The sequence below is a fragment of the Eumetopias jubatus genome, unplaced genomic scaffold (genome assembly GCF_037043125.1).
Source record: "Eumetopias jubatus isolate StellerSeaLion01/CBP00866 unplaced genomic scaffold, mEumJub1_p1.0 scaffold_9, whole genome shotgun sequence".
Classification (NCBI taxonomy): Eukaryota; Metazoa; Chordata; class Mammalia; order Carnivora; family Otariidae; genus Eumetopias; species Eumetopias jubatus.
The window spans coordinates 126,759,274-126,779,214 of record NW_028274815.1 but is presented as its reverse complement, the minus strand read 5'-3'; the positions used below and the strand labels follow the sequence as shown (position 1 = coordinate 126,779,214).

General features: G+C 50.8%; 1 protein-coding gene across 3 annotated transcripts in view; it reads left to right on the top strand.

The window, feature by feature from the left end:
• The window catches only part of SLC13A3 (solute carrier family 13 member 3), a 67,227-nt gene extending 47,675 nt beyond the window's left edge, over positions 1-19,552 (top strand). For all 3 annotated transcript variants that reach the window (XM_028122003.1, XM_028122006.1, XM_028122005.1), the window contains 5 exons: positions 1,006-1,103; positions 5,976-6,088; positions 13,641-13,802; positions 16,213-16,350; positions 19,376-19,552. In XM_028122003.1, coding sequence (XP_027977804.1) covers positions 1,006-1,103; positions 5,976-6,088; positions 13,641-13,802; positions 16,213-16,350; positions 19,376-19,552 — 688 coding nt within the window. The remainder of the gene's footprint in view (positions 1-1,005; positions 1,104-5,975; positions 6,089-13,640; positions 13,803-16,212; positions 16,351-19,375) is intronic.
• Positions 19,553-19,941: the final 389 nt, after the last annotated feature.

Below are 19,941 nucleotides of genomic sequence, written 5' to 3'. Positions count from 1 at the left end.
ATAACTTCCTAGAAGTACGATAACTGGATCAAGGGGCACGCACATGTGAAGGATTAAAACATGTTGTCAGCTGCCCTCCAGAAGGTTAAACCAGTTTCTTTTCACAATGCCCGTGTGTTTTCCAACGTCCCCATTAGGTACTATCATCACCCTTTCAAGTTTTGCCTGTTAGCTGATGAATGACACTCCATTAGCGTGGGGTTTCTATTTCTCTAATACAGTGATATTAACCATCTTTTCCAGGTTCTTGGCCATTTGAATACTCTTCTTCCCAAATGAGTGGGATCAAAGGGCTTTTGTGGACATTTGGCTCTATGCTTCATTGAGCTGGGAGCCAGGCAAATCTGGGTTCAGTGCCCATCTCCTGCATGGACCATAGCCTGGCCTTGAGCAAGTTGCTTCTGCTCGCTGAGCCTCAGATTCCTCATCTGAGATGGAAGCTGCCTGCCCCAGAGGGCTGTTTCTCAGATTTCTGTGAGCTTAACGCCTCCACAAGACACACAGTGGATCCTTGAAAGGCAGTAATTAGATTGTGAGGGGCTGTGAGGCTGCTTCCATCTGCTTTCTGCTGGTGCGAATGGGCTGCATCTCTGAGTGTAAGCTGCCCGTCCCAGGAGGAAAGCAAGCAGAAGCTGAACAAATGCATACAAACCCTTAGAGAAGCCCTGGTTCTGGTGATTCGCGGGAGTTCCACAGATCCCATATTTGATGGTGCTCAGATTCTTCCCTCCTCTTTGGTCAAGTCTGTCTTCCTAGGAGGATAAGCGTTTGTCTCCTGTGGCCTCAAAGGCCCCAGGGAGCCATGAGCAGAGAGAGGGCTTCAGCATCCCGGGCAGTTGCATCCACGCTGAGTGCAGGCAGGACGGTATCCAGTGGCCTCCAACAATAACCCCCTTCACAGCAAGCGCCTAATTCCCTCCCACAAATCCTCATTTGCAAATCCGCCAAACTGGCGGGCCCGCTGCGATGCCCAGGGTCACATGCTTTGGGGCCTTGTCATTGTAGGTTTCTTTCTGATGCTGTCACCGGAGTGGCCATTGTCACCATCTTGTTCTTCTTCCCATCCCAAAGGCCCTCTTTCAAGTGGTGGTTTGACTTTAAAGGTAAGGTGTCAGGGCTGGGGTCTCAGTGGGCTCAGTGAGGCTGTGACTCGGAGCGTGGTAATCACGGCCTCGAGGCAGGGCCCACGCCTGGGACCTGAACCCCACTGTACCAACTGTGTGGTCCCGCTTCTTCCCTTTTCTCCATCTGAGGTCTTAGCTGGTCCGGGCACTCGGGGCTGCCAGAGGTGACGGCCCAGGGCAGGAGTTAGCAACTAGAGTTGGCCAGATCCAGCCGGCGGTCTGCTTTGTACAGCCCAGGAGCGAAGAATAGCTTTTACGCTTTTGTAATTGTTGAAAAGAATCAGAAGAAAAATATCTCATGACACAGGAACATCACACGAAATTCAGATTTCAGTGTCCATAAATCAAGTTTATTTCTTCAGTAAGAAATTGCGGACGTTTATTTAGTTAGTTACACAAATACCTGCACAGTAGCCTCAATTTTGCCTCCTGGCTCACAAAACCCAAATATTTACTTGCTGACCCTTTTACAGAAAAACTCTGCCGCCTCTGGGTCTAAGGCTGGAGTTGGGACCCTCACTCCGGTGCCTAAGGGGCCAGACGTGCAAATCTCAAGCTAGGTTGAACCGGATAGGAAGTGGTGGGGACCGAGGCACAACAGCCTAGCAGCGTCCCAGGTCCATCTTAAAGGATCACTGAGCCACCCAAACCAAAACCTCTGCAGGGTGGCCTTTAGATGGGTTCCCAGTTGGTGTCTGTCAGAACAAGGCGCCGCCGCCTAGCACCAGTGACAAGCTTAATCCAGCTGGGGCAGTGGGATGAGCTCTGCACTGGGAGTCAGAAGTGGGGTTGTCACCTAGAGTCACAGGCAGGTTAGCGCCATTGTGGAGGAGGGGGTCTGAGCGTGGGGCATAACGGAGGGATCAGCAGGGAGACGATATCACAGGGCCCCAGAAACAGTTATTGCTGCTGAGCAAACACTGGGTCCCAGGAGCTGTGGGCAAAGACTCTGCAATCTGGGCAGGATTTGTCTCTGCTCCTCGGGCTGGCTTCCAGCTGGCTTTCTTCATCACGCACTCTGGGGACCATGTCCTGGCCTCTCTGTAGTTTCTACTGCTTCTAAGCTCTGGCCTCTTTATCACTTCTGCTGCTGTATAGTTCCTGCTTTTTTTTTTAGAACTTAGGTTCCCTAAGCGTATCTTCTCCGTTGTAATGCCCACATTCTCACAGCTGGCCGGCTCACCCCCCCCCCCCCCCCCCCCGTAGCACACGGCCTCCCTTGCTCTCTGTCCTTTCCTCTTCAGCTACACGTCTGTGCACCTGCTGTCCCTCTACCTCCCATGGGTACTGCCGAGAGTAAGAATCTGCTTGGTCTGGCTTGATATTTGGGCAGCTCTCCCACCAGGCCACCTTGTAGCCTCGTAGATTCCCAGCCAGCCTGGGGATCGGCTGCCCTTGATCGGATCCCATCTGTGGTTCCGTTACCTGTGGGCGGGCTCCAAAAGCCCAGAGCTTCCTCTCAGCCCGGGCTGTGGGGAGGGCCTGTGATGTCCAAGTCTGGTATCACAGCCGTGTTACCGATTTGCTGGGTGACCCTGAGTAAGTTCCTAGGTTGTCTGGGCCTTGCTTTCCCACTGAACGAGAATGAACATGTCCCTTAGATACTCTTCACCCCTGGCCTTAGTAGTTTTATAGAACAGAGGTTGCAAACTCAAATGCCCACAGGGAGGGAACAGTGTTGGGTGCAGCAGACTGGGTGCAGGAAAATGTCTTTCGTGACACACGGCCCTCCTCGCCCGGCTTTCCTTCTACATTGTTGAAACAGAACAATGTCTATATGAGGAAAACAGCTGCCGAGGATGCTCGTGAGTGGCAAGACCGCTTGCGTCAGGGCACCCCCCCCCCCCGCGTCGTGGGGTCTGTGGAAAACTGGCAAGCCAATAGCCTTTAAATAAAAGGGCAGCCGTGACTCAGTTTCCACCAAGTGTCACCATGCAGGAAAGCGGGACTCGTCTTGCCAGATTTGCTGGTTTTTCAAGAGAAGCAAAAAAAATTGTATGCAATCTCCCAGATTTTAAACGTTAGCCACTAATCTGAATTGAGAAACACCGTGTGGGCCACAGCAACAGCCGCGTGAGAACACGTCTGGCGGCTGGATCTGGCCTGCCCACGGGGTACAGCATGCTACTTCCGCAGAGGGCTTTTTGGGCTGGGGTTTCGGGGGTTGCCTGGTGGATGGGGAGACAGGGGCCTCCATGAGCACCACCTGTCCTTTGGCCACCAGCGGGCCTGCGCAGACTGGGCTGAAAGGATGTGTTCTCGCACTCAGCACCCAGGACTTACATGGAGCCTGAGAGAGTGGCCAGTTTCCACGGAGAGAAAGTGACCTGATCAGGGTCACACAGCTAGCTAAACAGAGACAGGGGGTAGAACCCAGGCGTCCAAGCCAACCTTGATTTTCTTATTGTACCTGCTGCCTTCCATTCTTCCTTGGGTGGGAGTCACACTTGCATTTCTGTCCCTTTATGTCACTCAGCAAGTATCGACACGGTGCCCACTATATGTTGGGCACTGTGCCCATGGATGATGATGGGGATGATAATGATGACTTCCATTTCCTCTCTGTCCACCAAGCTCTCCCTCCAGATATCGTGTGGCTCACTCCCATCACTATACTCAGACTCTGTCCAAACGTTACCTCCCCAGAGAAGCCTTCCCTGACTACACTATCCAGAAAAGCATCCCTCCCTTGTCACTCTCCACCCCTCTACCCTATTTTCTTTCCTTCCTAACACATTAAATTTCCTGACATTATATATTTATTGGTTCTCACCTGCCTCCCTTGCTGGAAATGTAAGTTCTCCAAGGGGAGGGATTTTCTCTGGTTTTGGCCTCTTCTGAATCCCCAGTGCCGAGAGGAGTGGTAGGTCCTCAGTATATATTTGTGAAATTGAATAACCAAGGACTTGCTCTGGGCCACACCCAGAGCTGAACCCTTTGTCCCCATGGGCCCATGTCATCTCCCCAGTGGGTCTTTGAGGAGCTACAATTGCTCCCTTTTGTAGATGAGCACGCTGAGGCTCAGAGAAGTAGAGTCACTAGCTCAAATCACACAGCCGAAGGGCAGAGCTAGGATTCAAATCTAGTTCAACTTCAGAGCCTGTACTCTTAGCCTCTGCTGCAGACAGCTCGCTGGCATAACGTGGGGCTGGACTGTGAGAGGCCCATGGTTAGAGGCTGAGCTTTTTTTTTTTTTTAAAGATTGTATTTATTTGACAGAGAGAGACACAGCGAGAGAGGGAACACAAGCAGGGGGAGTGGGAGAGGGAGAAGCAGGCTTCCCGCCAAGCAGGGAGCCCGATGCGGGGCTCGATCCCAGGACCCTGGGATCATGACCTGAGCCGAAGGCAGACGCTCAAAGACTGAGCCCCCCAGGGGCCCCGAGGCTGTGCTTTGAAGAAACAGCAGCAAGGGCATGGTCGGATGGGACCATAATGAAGACAATCTGAGCGCAGGCTGTGTGCCTATCGTGGCGCATATGGGCCTCATTAGCACTTACCGTGTCACTCATTTAATCTGCGGGATGTTAAACCCATGGTCAGGGCCTTCTCCTATGTGGGGCAAGTCCCTTTCCTTTTTCAGACCTTGCCTGCCTCTTTAGTGAAATAATACTTCGTTGCCTAAAGGCAGAGGGCCGAGCCACCCAACGTCTCCAGCTTTCATTTCAGATAACGAAATATGGAAAAAGCTGAGAGGGAGAAACAAAATGTCAGTGGTTGTGTGACCAGGAATTGTCCTGGGAAGTAGGGCACCGCCATGCATGAGCCAGACCTGTCCTCCCCACCTCCCTGGTGGCCGCCTGCAGGGACAGTTCCACTTCAAGAGCATTCACTCTGCACCAGGCATCGGGCGATGCATCTCGCATCCCACTAGCCGACAAGTGTTTTGGAGTACACACCAGGTGCTACGCAGTGACGCAGGGATGCGGCTGTGAGCTGAACAGGACCGTGTCTCTCTCCACCAGCAGCTCCCTCATTGCCTCGTCAGTGTTCACGAGGACCCTCCAGGGACTGTTTCTGTGCCACAGGCCAGCCGAGGAAATGGGGGCTCAGGCAGGCCAGGTCACGTTCAAGGGTGTGCGGTGAGCCAACACCCAGGAGGGTCTGTCTCCAGGCCTATGCTCCCAACACGGGGGTGGCAAACTTCAGCCCGTGGTCCAAATGCACCCCTCCTTGGTCAGTAGGGTTCCCTGGGAGCCACGCCCACTCACGTATGTCCTTTCTCTGGCTGCTCACACGCTACAGTGGCGGCCTGGTTCCCCAGAGGCTTGCAGAGCCTGGAGTATCCACTCCCTAACCCTTTCCAGAAGTTTGCTTGTTCCCGTTCTAACCACTGCGCGCAGACACTGCTGCCTTTTAGGACATAAAAATCCTCCCATAATTTCGTGAACCAAAGATACTCTTCGCTTCTCTTTTCCTGAATTTCCTTCCACTTTTTCCCTCTCTGTACACATTCAATTACAAAGAGAGCCTTTTCTCTTGTAAATGAGGGTGAAAGCAGCACTGCCCAGAAGGGGTTTTGGGAAATTGAAAGGATGTCCTGCATGGAGGTGGGGTGCCCAGTTCCAGGAGGTTCTCACGCTCTGGGAGCCATGACAATTATTTTCGTTCTGAGTAGAGCAGATGCCCCTCATGATGCTTGCAGGGTTTTTCTCTGAAGCTCCAAAATCAGATGCTGGAGCCAGATTGTGGCTTCCAGGAGACCCCCCCCCTCAAGTGTCCCCACAAAGATGGAGCTGCAGGGGCTGATGACCCTTCCTCAGGCTGAGTGTCCTGGGTGTGTGTCAGGTCCCCCTCTGCCCCAGGGGGACCCGTATCCCCTCGTCAGGCTAAGTGTCTTCTCTCCACCCAGCTTCCAATGCAGAGACAGAGCCCTTGCTGACGTGGAAGAAGGTCCAGGACACGGTGCCTTGGAACATCATCCTTCTCCTGGGCGGGGGCTTCGCCATGGCCAAAGGCTGTGAGGTAAGAGCCGCAAGCGGGCGGCAGGACTGGGGAGGGGGGTGCAGGTTCCAGTCCTGGCTGCTCAGGGTCAGAGCACACGGGCAGCATGGGCACCCCAGCCACCACCAGATTCCCTAGTTGCCAGATTGGGATCATCATGGCTCCATCCTCAGCACCCGGTGCCGTGAAGGAAAGGAGTAAGGTCTGATCCAGACTCTCAAGGAGCTCACGATGAGCACACTACCACTAAATACTACTATCATGGCTCGAGGGGTCCCGTGGGCACAGAGGAATAACCCTACGCTCGCCCCCACCCCCAGGTCGGGCACTGTTCTGAGTGCTTTACACACATTAACTCATTTAAACTTCCCAACAAGCCCATGAGGTAGATGCCATTATTATCCCCATTCTCCGGATTAAGAAACTGAGGCACAGAGAAGTAAAGTGATTTGCCCAAGGTCACACAGCTATGTACTCAGGATTAGAATCCAGGTAGTTTGACGCCACGGCCTATACTCTCAGCCATCATGATATAAATATTAGAGAGAATTAATATTAATCAGTTAGTATTATTATGAATATTGTTTTAGAGGGCTGTTTGAGCTCAGAGGCAAGACTGGGACTAGAGTGAGGGAAGTGGGGCACAGAATTTCGGGGGGCTCTGGCTCTCAGCACTCCACAGGTGCAGTGTCAGCAGGCCCTGCTCAGAACAGGTGCAGCCTCAGTGTTACCCTTCAAACACTCATGCTGACCCTAGGGGCTGGGTAATATTTGTATCCCCATTTTATAGATAGGAAAACTGAGGCACAGAGAAGTTAGTTAAGCAACTCTCTGAAGGTTGTACAGTTGCACTCTGCTCAGGAGCTGGGGTTCCAACTCCGGTCAGACTGTTTTCAGAGTCCAGCCTCCTAACGGCTCACTTGCAAGAACTTCCCAAGTGCTGGCATCATGTGGAGCACTTTGCAAACAGGGACTCGGTTCGTCTTCATCAACACCACTGAAGTAGATGCGATTGCTGTCCACACTTCAAAGATGAGGGAACGGAGGTAACTCGAGGTTAAATAGCTTGCCTATGTTTGTGCATCCAGGAGCTTGTTGGAGCCAGGATTTGAACCCCCAGTTCTTGATGCTGGGCTCCACCTCACCTCTAAATCTCTCCGTGTAAGCCGAGGCATTTAAAACCACAACCAGTTAAGCGTTAATCTGAAATTAAGGTGAAGGAAACCTGAAATTGCTTCTCAGATTGCTTTCTTTCTTTAATTCAGTTCTAATTTTCAGGTTCCAACAATGATACGATATAAGACATCCCTAAAGTGTATATGAGTAAGAAGCCCAGGCTTGAGAATCAGAGTATCTGGATTCAAATCCCAGCTCTACCACTCCTCGCTGGGGCACTTTGGGCAAGTTTCTAAACCTCCCTGGGTGCCAGTTTTCTCATCTATGAATTGGATCAAAGTTCCTACTCTTCAGGGTTGTTGGAAGTAATTAGAGAACGTAATAGCCGGTGCGATACATAGCAAATGGGGAGCATGAGGAACTCCCTGTTTACTCTCTAAATCCTCATTCTGTGGTCTTGTGGGTTCTGCTTCCAGGGAGCAGACTCTGAGATGCAGGCGAGTGAGCAGGTGTGTTAGGTTGTGCCCCTGAGGTTCCTCTCTGTGGACGGGGGGGTGGGGGGGGGTGGGAAGGAAGCAGGAGAGGGCAGGGGGAGAAGCACAATCGTGAGCAGACCCCACGATGCCTCCACCAACCCCACAGGGAGCATGGGGCTGAGCTGGCCCTTCAGAAATGTCCCGACTGGTCTGAGACGGCCAGGCCATACCTCGGCCTCCCTATACCAGTCTGCACGTGTGAGCCACCCCAAGAGTGAGTGTGACATCAGGCATGAAGACTCTCAGGTCTGAGACAGCCCCTCAGGGGCTGACAGTGAAGGCCTTGGTTCCCTGCACTGGGACATGCAGGCCTTCAGAGTCCGGAGTGCTAAGCCATTACACCAGGTTACTCACAAGGCCTTCACTGAAGGTGATCTGGGTGGCACATTCAAGGTCTCGACCCAACGACTCCTTTTTCTGACATATATTTTTATTTTGCTCATTTTCCCCCAACAAATAACACATACAAATACAATAGTATAGACTTCAAAATGAGCAAAAGGCAGCCTGCCCCAGGAGGGACCAGAGTGCTCATGAGCAACAGTACTATTTTTGTCTCCATTTTAGGAATCTCGAGGACCAGAGAGCTTAATTGACTGATCCTAGGTAACAGAGCTCATAGGTAGCAGAGCTGGGAATTGAACTTCTGTCTGACTTTTCTCACTACTGCGTCCTATTGGGGATGTATCTGGGAAGGCTTCCCAAAGGAAGTGACATGTTATCCAGGTCCTGAAATGGCCATGCCACGCAATGGTAAAAAGCATGGGCTGTCAAACCCAGACTGTCTGGGTTGGAGTTGTGGGTCTTGTACCTCTTCACTGTGTGGTTCGGTTTCCTCATCTGTAAAATGGGAATAATAATGGTGCCAAGTCATAGACTTATTACAGTTATGAAAGAAGCCGATGCATGTGGGGAACTTGGAACACAGCCGACATGGTTGGTTATTATAATTGAATGCAGGGGAAAGAGGGAAATCAGAATCAGGGATGACATGGAGGTTCTTGCCTGAGCAACTCAGTGGAAAGGGTGCCACTTATCCAGATGGTACGAACCTTGCCTGACCCTGAGGCAGGGGGTAGAGGAGATGGCCCCATACCCCAGAGGCTTCTCGGAGTTCAGGATGTGTTGGGAAAAGTCTCAGCTCTCAGTGGGGGCTGGGCTGCAGGACCACTGGGCACGCTGGGAGGCTGGTCTGGCTCCTGGCCCAGCCCTGGGCCGCCGCTGGAGTTTCTGTTTAACAAGGGCTTTGTCTGGCAGCTGCCCCCTTCCCCCCACCCCTGCTCCTCCCCAGACCAGCACAGCCTGCCCCAGGAGGGACCAGAACACTCATGGCACATCCTGCTTCATGGCCCCCGCCCAGTGCCCTCATCAGGCCACCACCAGGCCTCCTGGGGCTTACAGGTCCTCGGATGGGGTCCAGGGTGAGCCTGGATGTGTGGACTCCCTAGTGCTGGTTTGGGAGAGCTGGAAGCAGATCCCAGGCCTTGCTCTGAGCTTGGCAACTCACTTAAACTTTACTCCTTAGTGTCCTCAGTGCATTTTTCTCCTGCTGTAAAACTATCCATGACTCCCCATATATTTAGACTCTAGTCTGAAGGCTTCCTTGGCCTACACACAGGGCCCGGCGTGACCTGGCCCCTGCCTACCTCCCTGGTGTCAGCTCCTACCTCTCTCCCCTCATTGGCTGCCCTCCAATCCCACTGGCCCCTTAATGTCAGCCACTAGACTCATTTGCACCCCTGGACCTTTTATCTGCTTTCTTTCTGCCTAAGGCTCTTCCCTGAGATCTTGAGTCCTGGCCCTTCAGGTCAGCTCCAAGGTCACCAACTCAGGGGCCCTCCCTAGTACCATATCTAAAGTAGCCTCCCCTCCAGCCACTCTCCCTATAACACCCCACTATTTCCTTCCTGTTTCCTTCCCCCAAATTTCCTGCTCATTTGTTTGCTTGTTGGTGTCTCTCTTACTGGAGTATAAGCTCCATGAGGGCAGGGGTAGTATCTGTCTTATTCTCTACTGTTCCGGCATCAAGAAGAGTCCTGGTACATAACATGTTCAATAAACATTTGTTGGACATGACCCATGAGACGGGCTGTTTTGAGGGTTGATGTCATGAGGCATGGAAAGTGCTCAGCATGGGGCTGATCATACCAGGCGCTAAAACCAGAGCCACCTTCAACCTCACTACTGTTTTTTTTACTATAGTTTTACTATCTCATGGATTGAAAAATTGGTTTTCTTCTGGCACCTTCATGTATATTTTATTTAATCTCCACCAAAGTAAACTTATCTACAAATATATCGGGGTTATAGGAGCTTGAGAGTAAGTCAGAAGGGAGCAAATCCTGTAGGCAAGTAGAAACCTGTGTATTTTCCCCATTCCTCATTTCCTGCTGGAGAGTCACCTCGATGAGGTTGGTGGTGGTGGTGGTGGTGGTGGTGATGATGGTGATGATGATGGTGGTGGTGGTGATGATGGTGATGATGGTGATGGTGGTGGTAGTGATGATGGTGGTGGTGATGGTGATGATGGTGGTAGTGATGATGGCGATGATGATGGTGGTAGTGATGGTGGTGATGATGGTGGTGGTGATGATGGTGATGATGATGGTGGTGATGGTGATGATGGTGATGGTGGTGGTAGTGATGATGGTGGTGGTGATGATGGTGATGATGGTGATGGTGGTGGTGATGATGATGATGGTAGTGATGATGGCGATGATGGCGGTGGTGATGATGGTGATGATGATGATTGTGGTAGTGATGGTGGTGGTGGTGATGATGGTGATGATGGTGATGACGGTGATGATGGTGATGGTGGTGGTGGTGATGATGGTGATGGTGGTGATGATGATGGTGGTGATGGTGACGATGGTGATGATGATGATGGTGGTGGCAGTGATGATGGTAATGATGGTGATGATGGTGATGGTGGTGGTGGTGATGATGGTGATGATGATGATGGCGATGATGATGATGATGATTGGCATTATGTTATTGGAGAGATAGCCTAATGAAGTAAGAGCTAGATTCTAAGCTCAAAATTCCAACCCTAGGGCAAGTCATTTCACTTATTCAGGCAAATCACCACCTCTTTGTGCCTCAGTGTCTTCAGCCATAAAATGGAGGTAATTATACAACTTACCTCATGGAGTTGTTACAGGGATTAAATATGTTAATATTAGCCAAGTCTTTAGAAGAGTGCCCAGCACAGAGTAAACTCTACATGAAGTGCTTGCCAGATAAATAGTAATGAATCCTATTCCGTGCTATGTAGAGGGACTGTGTTTTGCATGCGTTTGTTTAATCCTTACCACAACTCCTTGAAGAAATCAAGGAACGGAGAGGTTCATCAATTTGCCTGAAGTCACACAGCTTATAAGCAGTGTGGTGGTCTGAATGCTCACACATGTGCGTGAAGTCCTCTCTTTTTGCTTTCCTTGAACCAAATTCACTGGCTCTCTCTCCCTAGGAATTATTATACAGAGTTGTATACATGCAACTGAGCCTACTGTGTTTTATGAGGCTCTTAAAGATTGTCAAGCCTCTCCCCTCCCACCCTGCAATGTGGCCTCAGGCACCTCTTGATGTCTTTGGGGGCTGTAAGGAACACAGTTTGACAACCACTGCACTGGGCAATTTCTGAGTGTTTTGCCACCTCTGGCTTCTTGTGGCTTGAAGCTAATAATGACAGCTGGCATGTTGGGGTGCTCACCAGGTACCGGGGCATTTTCCACCTGCTTTGTAGATTTGCTCCTTTGCTCCCAGTAATAACCTTCGGGGATAGGCACTGTTTTATCCGGGTTTACAAGTGAGACAACTGAGGCACAGAGAGGTTAAGTTACTTGCCCAGGATGACACAGCTAGGAAGGATTAAGGTGGGAAACAAGCTTACGCTGACTCTGGGGCCCTTTCTCCTCATCCTCTGGCCACACAGCGTCCAACCTTGCCTGTTGCTGGTTCTAGAGTCCCTGAACACTGTGGGGCGGTGTGTTTCCAAGGAAACGGAGCTTCCAATACCTAAGGGAATGGGAAAGGGCAGGTGAAGGCCTTGGGAGTCCCCAAGAGAACCCCAGGCAGCAGGGGGTTCTCTCCCCTGACGCTGCCAGACTTCCCTCTGGTTGCGGTTGCGGAAGCTGAGCCAAGGACCCGAGTGTGCTGGGACGTTGGTTGGAAGCCCGCCACCCAGAGGCCTGGCCACAGGAGAGCTCTTGGCTTCTCATTCATCCAAGTCATTAATATTCCCTCTCTCCAGCCCCTCTCCCTTAAACAGCACACAACTGCCATCAGTCTCTTGGCCAGAGCTGTGGCCTCTGGGAAAAAACAGTGGCCCCATTTTCCCCTTGAAAGGTTCCCTGGCCGGGGAAGGGCTGAGGCCTTGACTCTGCCATGCGCCATCATTTCTAGGCTATCAGACAAACAAAGAAGCATCTAAATTTTACAAAGACTCTTCTAGGGAAAAATATCTTTAAGCATTTATTATTCATTCCTTGAAGGTAACTTTTAAGTCAAATTCTGGGGACAGGCATAGTATTTTATTTATGTAAAAACAGTATGCTGTGTTCTAGAATCCATTATGAAATTTTAAATTCTAGATAAGCAGTAACTTTTCTATCAAACATAAAAGAAATGTGTAAAGTTTCTTTGAAAAACCCAAGTGTATCAGGATCAAAGGATACTGGGTTGCTAAAAGGGCTATGGTAAGCACACACTTGATTAAGGATTTAAATACTCCTACATAGAGTAACTCCTGGAGAAGTCAGCAGAGAGAGCGTGGAGATAATTCTGCAACACTGATGGTGGGGTGGAGTCCAGAGCCAGGGAGGGGACAATCTAACCTGTCTTTCTCTGTCCTGGAGGGCTGTCGTCGGCTCTGGGCATCGCCCAGTGACATACTGGTGCATCCAGAGGATGGTGCCCAAGTGATAGGGAGCTTTGTAGGCCCATGTTTGCTTACAGAAGTTCATGGCACTGGGGCGCCCTGGGTGGCTCAGTTGGTTAAGCGTCTGCCTTCGGCTCAGGTCATGATCCCGGGGTCCTGGGATTGAGCCCCGTGTTGGACTCAGCAGGGCATCTGCTTCTCCCTCTGCCTCTCCCCGCCCATGCTTTTTCTCTCTCAAGTAAATAAATACAATCTAAAAAAAAGAAGTACATGGCCCTGAGTGTGAAATATATCTCAGGTTATTACTTTTGGGGACCATAGGCAAGTCACAAAAACTTTGCCAGCCTCAGTTTCCTTCTCTGTAACACAGAGACAAATGTCTTCCTTCCAGAAAGGCTGGGAAGGGTTTAGGAGGTGATGCATGCAGTGCCAAGCAACCTGTAAAGCCTCAGGGTTGATGATTCTTATGATAAAATAAGTAATAATACAATGTTGTGTTATCATTATAATAATCATCCTTATCATTACTCACAAATATCTTTATTGTTAATCATTTTGATAGTGCTGTATTTAACTTATATCTGATACAGGTTTTATAGATGATATATAGTATATCTTGTATATATCATATAATAATGATCAGATTACTAATGAATATTTTGTATACATAATTGTGTCAATATTTTTGTCATTCATCACCACCCACGGAGGGTCCAGTTTTCCTCTCTCACTCACGTTGGAGCTTAGGGGTGCTAGAGCCAATTGGATTATTTGGGGAACAAAGGGGTTTGGGTCCTGGGCCTACAGAGTTGGAGTAGAGAGCAGTTCAAGAAGCAGAGAAGCTGATGCCCGTTGGCTGAAGGTGTGGCCTTGGACCTGTCACTGACCCTCTCTGAGCCTCAGTCTCCCCATCTGTGAAGGAGTATGATTGTCACTGTTGTCATCATGGTGGTCCATCCTAGCCTCCCTCCTAGACCCAGCCCTTGGGGATGGTGGCTGGGGCCGGGCGGGGGTGTGAACAGATGCCCCCCACCCCCCGCAGGAGTCGGGGCTGTCGGTGTGGATCGGTGGGCAGCTGCACCCCCTGGAGAACGTGCCCCCTGCTCTGGCTGTGCTGCTCATCACTGTTGTCGTCGCCTTCTTCACCGAGTTTGCCAGCAACACGGCCACCATCATCATCTTCCTGCCCGTCCTGGCAGAGCTGGTGAGAGTCGGGGGGGCGGTGGGAGGCTTCAGAAATCTCTCCCCTGCCACGAGGAGCTCCATCCCGGCTACAGGTGCCTTTGCTCTCTTCCAAAATGCATGCAAGTGTCAGACCCTGATTGTTTTTCTTTAAGAAATACGCAGGGTAAATACTTTCAAAGTGTACCAAATTTTCTTCCTTTGGAGACTTTTCTAGGAAAATATAAATTTTCAAATGTGGATTAAGACAAAGTAGGAAATCTAAGTAGACAAATAACCACAGGAGAAATTCTAATGGTAGACGAAGTTCTAAGCTCCCTCTAAAGAAGGGTTTCTCAGCACTATTGGCATTTGGGGCCAAAGAATTATCTGGAGGGCTGTCCTGTACGTTGTAGGATGTTCCTCAGCATCCCTGACCTCCATCCACTAGGTACCAGTAGCACTGCCCTAAATCGTGACAATCAAAAATGTCTCCAGACATTGGCAAATGTCCCCTGGTTGGGGAGACAAAACCATCCCCCGTTGAGAGCCACCACCCTAAAAATCACTAGCCAGTCCTCGGAGGGTCGGCTAGGTGAGACCTAGCAAACCCGCAAAGAACAGCTAGCTCCCACCTTATTTACACTGTTTCAGAGCACAGAATAATGGAGAAAGCCATCCAATCCAGGAATAAGGTGAACAAAAGCCAGACACCAAAACCAAAGAAGGACAGCAAAGGGGAAAAAAAAAGTCACAACTCCATCTCGCACATGAACAAAGATGCAAATAAATAAAATGCAAAATAAATCTAGAATCATGCAAAAAGAACAATATATCGTGATCAAATGAGTTTGTGTTCAGAATTTCAAAACCGATTAACACTAGAAGCAATCAGCAGAGTTCTATATTTAAATAGATTAAAGAAGACCAAGCCATATGATTATCTTAATAGAATCCAGAACTCATCACATTAAATCAGTGTGGCAACTACACGCTTTGTATGTCAAAGGTGATATACCAGGCACACTTACCCAAGCCACTTTTTTTGGTTTTAGTTGGCTTATTTTTGCATGAATTTGTAATGGAGATCACACTGTGTTAGCATACAGAGATGTACTTTATCCTTTTTCAGTGGCTAGGGGATATTCTGTTACGAGTGGATAGCGGTGGGTCTATTTAAGATCTCTACTGAGGGACACGTAGGTCGCTTCCAACCTTTGCTGTGATCCAGCAAAGCCTCCTGGACCCTTCCTTGTCTGTGCACCTTTGCTTACATGCCTGGATGAGATCCCTGGATTGAAGAGCATGTGCATTTATAATTTTGCTAGATGTGGGCAAATTGTCCTAAAGTGGGCACGCCATTTTACACCCCCACCAGTAGTGTGGGGTGGGGGTCTCCAAACCTTGCCAAGTGTGATTTGATTGAATCACACCCTTCCCCGGGATCTGAGGGAGCAGATGATTGAGAGAGATGGGGGCGCTGTGGGGTGTCGGGGAGGAGAAGCGTGGACCCAGCCAGGTCTGTTGGAGCAACTTTTGCTGGAGAAGACACTAGTGAATGACACAGTGTTCTAAATGGTGCTTATTATCAAAACCAAAATGCTTTACATGTCAGGGAGTGAATTTAGCACTTTTTGAGAAAATGTGTATGCTTTGGGTTATCAAAATTCCCTCGAGGGGCCAAAAAAATGTCCCATCTTAAATACAGTAGTAGAGAGGAGACCAAAATGAATTGTAGATGAATACGTCATTTGGGAGAGGTGACAAACCAGCCCACTGAATGAGGCCAACACACAGATGCGTTTGATTCACACAGTCTTAGAAATTGGGAAAAGCTTCTCAGCAGATGCAATCTCGAACTCTCTGTGTCTCCGAAATCTGGTGACACCCCAACTAACGGTGCCCGGGGACTGGCTATGGGGACTGTTTGGCTGAGGGAAGGACCAGGCAGGGGACTCGGTATGTTAGAGCCTCAGCTGGGAACTTGTGAGGAATGCAGGCTCCTGGGGTGACCCCAGACCTGCTGAGTCAGAAACTCTGGGGGAAGTGGGGCCAGCAAGCTGTGTTTCAGTGAGTCGTCCAGGTCTGAGGATACACTCTCAGTCTGGAGAAGGTGTGTTCTAGAAAAATCTCCCCAGCCCAAGCTTGCGGCCCCGGAATGTCACTAACCTTGGGAATGTCTTCTCTGTGTGTCCCTTGGTTTGGGTTCTTTTCTCGTCTGTCTCTGCTTTTGCCTGTGGATCTGCGTTTCTGGCTGCATGTCTCTGTGTCTCTAAACCTGTCTCCTCGGCCGCTGCGATTCTTCTCGGCCGCTCTACCCATCTCTGTCTGTACGTCTCTATCATTGTGTCTCTTTCTGTCTCTGTCTTGTGGTTGTGGCTTTCAACCATCTCCATCTGTTGCGGTGGCTTCTCTCTGTTTCCCTGTCGTGGTCTCTCCCGCACCCGGACCAGGCCATCCGCCTGAGAGTGCACCCCCTGTACCTGATGATCCCCGGCACAGTCGGCTGCTCCTATGCCTTCATGCTCCCGGTCTCAACACCACCCAACTCCATTGCCTTCGCCTCCGGACACTTGCTGGTCAAAGACATGGTGAGTCGGGGCTCGACCCAGCAGAGGCCTGAGAGGGGGTGGCCAGCAGGTGCTGGGCAAGACACCTGGGCGGGGCCCCCACTCCTCTACCCCCCACCCCTGCAGTCTCTGAATAAGTCATTTGGAGTGGGACCAGGAATATCTAGGTTTGTTTTAGCAAACACTCTGGGATGATTCTTATGCTTAGACAATTTCGGGAAACACTGCCTTAGCGATGATTTTCCAGAGTCTGCTTCAGGGACAAGGAACTTCCTTCTCTCTCTGGGCACTGTTCTCTTTTCTTGTTCAGCCAACGGCTTCGTGCCTGGAATCTGTAGGAGAGACGAGCAGCAGGTCGCACCCTGGGGGGCCTGGAGAGCTCCCTCTCCCCTCACTCCCCTGCTGAACCCGCTCCTCCCTCCCTCCTCCTGCCTTCCCTGCCACTTCCCCTCCACTGGCTGCCTGGGGGCACTCAGGGAATGCAAATCCTAAGCTGGTGTAAACCATTTCCCGGTCCAGTCTCTCCAGGCGCAGAGGCTCAGGCAGGATAAACCGGGAGGGGAAGGGAGGGAGGCGGTGGGCAAGAGTGAGAGACAGAAAGAGGTCACAGAGCAAACAGAGAGAGAAGCAGGAGGCTGGTGTGCCTGGAGCAGAGTTGGGAGGGTGAGGCCAGAGGCCTGGGGGAGGGGAAGGGTACAGAGCACGCAGGGCACAGATTTGGGATCTTATGCAGCTCACAGTGGGAGGGCTTAAAAGGTATTTGAGCAGGGCCATCCATGCAGGTAGGCTGGGTCCAAGAACCCAGGGGAAGGTCCCACAGGACCCGCCAAGAGGGTCCTTGGCTTCGCCCAGGACAGAAATCAAACGTGAGCCAGAGAAAGTGAAAACAGAGTTTATTGAATATCGTGAGTGACAGACAGAGTAGTAGAGGGAGTGTCTGGGAGACTCGGAGAGGAGAGAATGAGTCTGATCCTTGCTTGGGGTTAGGGGTTCACACTGGGAAGGGGTCTAGGGAACATCCGTGTGCCTTCAGGAATCCACGGTAGGGTCCCATCAAAGGGAGAGTCAGGTGAACCATAGGCTATTCCCAGAAATCACTGGAGGTCGGGGTACGGATGCCACCGTCAGCCCGGGTTGGTTGGAAGCTGATGTCCTGGAATGTGTTTGGGATCTGGCTCTTCTTAGATGTTATCAGGTATTTAGGGGCTAGGACAGAACTCAGAGAATAATTCACTTTCTTGCTTCCCCCTCGAAATGGGAACACAGCTTCTTTGGCTTATTCAGAGGCAAAGTATGGAACAGGAGTAAACGGGGCCTGGCAGGAAAACAGGCGAGGCGGAGCCTTTCTAAAATGGAGTCCCTTCAGCTTCCCTAATTCACAGTGACATGGTTTGACTCCTGCCTTTCCGAGATCACTCTGGCTGCAGGGTGGAGTGGATCTTTGGGGACTGGGGCTGAGTGTGGAACGGGGAGGCCACTTAGGGAGGGCAGCAGGAGGGCAGAGATGCGACCTAAGGCCTGTCCTGAGAACAAGCAGACAGCGAGAGAAATGGAGAGACATTGTGAGGGATGGAAGAGGCCGAGGGGAACAAGGGGGCAACAGAGGGGCAGACGTGTCGGAGCCAGTCTGGATCCGCGTGCCCACCTGCAGGCTCTGCTCCGGAGAGTGATGGTGGAGGTCGTTGACATGACGAATGTGGGACAAAGCAGGCATTTGGAGCCAGGCTCCCAGGAGCCCAGCCCTCCTCCCAGACACCCCAAAGCTTTGGCCAGTCCCCTTCCGATCCTCCGAAGTTGCCAGGGCTCTTCTGCAGAGGCAGGTCAGCATAAGGCAGTTGGACCTTGTCACTGGGCGTACTCCCTTCACGACTGACGCCCTTTCCACGAGCCATCCGTGGTAATATTGACGTAACAATTCTCCTAAATCAACTGATATTTTTTTTAAAAAGATTTTTATTTATTTATATGACAGAGAGAGAACACAAGCAGGGGGAGGGGTGGAGGGAGAAGCAGGCTCCTTGCTGAGCAGGGAGCCGGATGCGGGGCTCGATCCCAGGACCCTGGGACCATGACCTGAACCGAAGGCAGATGCTTAACCGACTGAGCCACCCAGGCGCCCCTCAACTTACATTTTTTAAAACACTTTAAATAAGAGTATTTAAAGAGAAGAGTTTCTGACGCATCTGGGCATGGAAAACTGGTATTGTACGCCATCGAAGGTAAGTCTAAAAAAAAAGGCACAGACCAAAAAAGCAAAATAATTATATTTGCCCTGAAACCGATGACCTGGAGAAGGTTCTGAAGCCCTGCTTGCTCAGGAGGACAATTGGCAAGGAAGAGAGAAGTGTTAAGGGCATTGAAAAGAGAGTGACTCTCTCACCATGCAGTTCGCAGCTGAGCAATGCTGAGGTCAAACAACCAGAAAACCCGGATGAGAAACAGATATGTTCAGCCCAAGTTTGGACTTAATGGCGCAAGAGGTCAGCCTGGGAAAAAACCAAACAGGCAGACTTGTTCTAGCTACTTAAAAAGGTCAGAATTCCCATAAGACAAATTCCTCACAACAAAAAAGTATGGCCTTAAGTAGACATGTAGTGAGTGTGGATAGGTGTGAGTGTGTATGAGTGTGTGTGTGTGAGTGTGTACATGTGTTATCGATCAAACCAGATTATTTTCAAGCTGTGCGACCTGGGTAAGCGCACTTCTCTGAGCCTCGTTTTCCTCTTCCATAAAGGGGAAGTAATAATAAGCACCCTTTGAGGGTGTCATAGGGATGGCACGTCTCTATGACACCCACACCGCACAGTGCCTGGCCCCTAGAAACCACTCGGCGGATGGGGACATTTGCAGCTCTCCGAGGGGCAGCCTAGGGTAGCATAAAGTTGGAAGGGTCTTGGGCATCCACCAGCCTGGATTTGTGTCCTGGAACCATCACTTCCCAGCTGGGAGATCTTGAGTGAGTGAGTTCCTGACTCTGGGCGTGGGTTTTCCCATCTGTACGATGGGCCCTGAGCTGATTCCTCCCTTCACCTGGGCTCCATTTCAGGTGCGGACAGGCCTCCTGATGAACCTGATGGGTGTCCTGCTGCTCAGCTTGGCCATGAATACTTGGGCACAGACCATCTTCCAGCTGGGCACCTTCCCGGACTGGGCCGACATCCACTCAGCCAACATCACAGCACTGCCATCCACCTTGGCCAATGACACATTTCGGACCCTTTGAGTCCCCCTCCGGGACTCTCTCTGGGCTGGGCCCTCCCAGAAGGCTTCTGCCATCACCTGCTGCTAGGACTCTATACGACAATCGAGCAGTTCTTTTCTGTGATCCAGTATGCAGCAAGCAAGAGTGACCTCCAGTGGTCCACTTGGGCCCACAGGCTCATTATCTAGGACACCTTCTCCTTCTCTTTCATGGAGGTCAGGGCCCAGATATCTCCCAGATCTGCTGCCAGAGAAACAAGCTCCTTTATCTCTGAGCTGTTCTATGGCTAGGATGCAAGAGAGCCCTATTTCAGCAACAGGAAGCACACTGGAATATGGCATTTGACTTAAACCGTTGGAATGGGGGTGGGGGCATCAATTCCTATGGGCACTGCTAACATCCCGCATGAC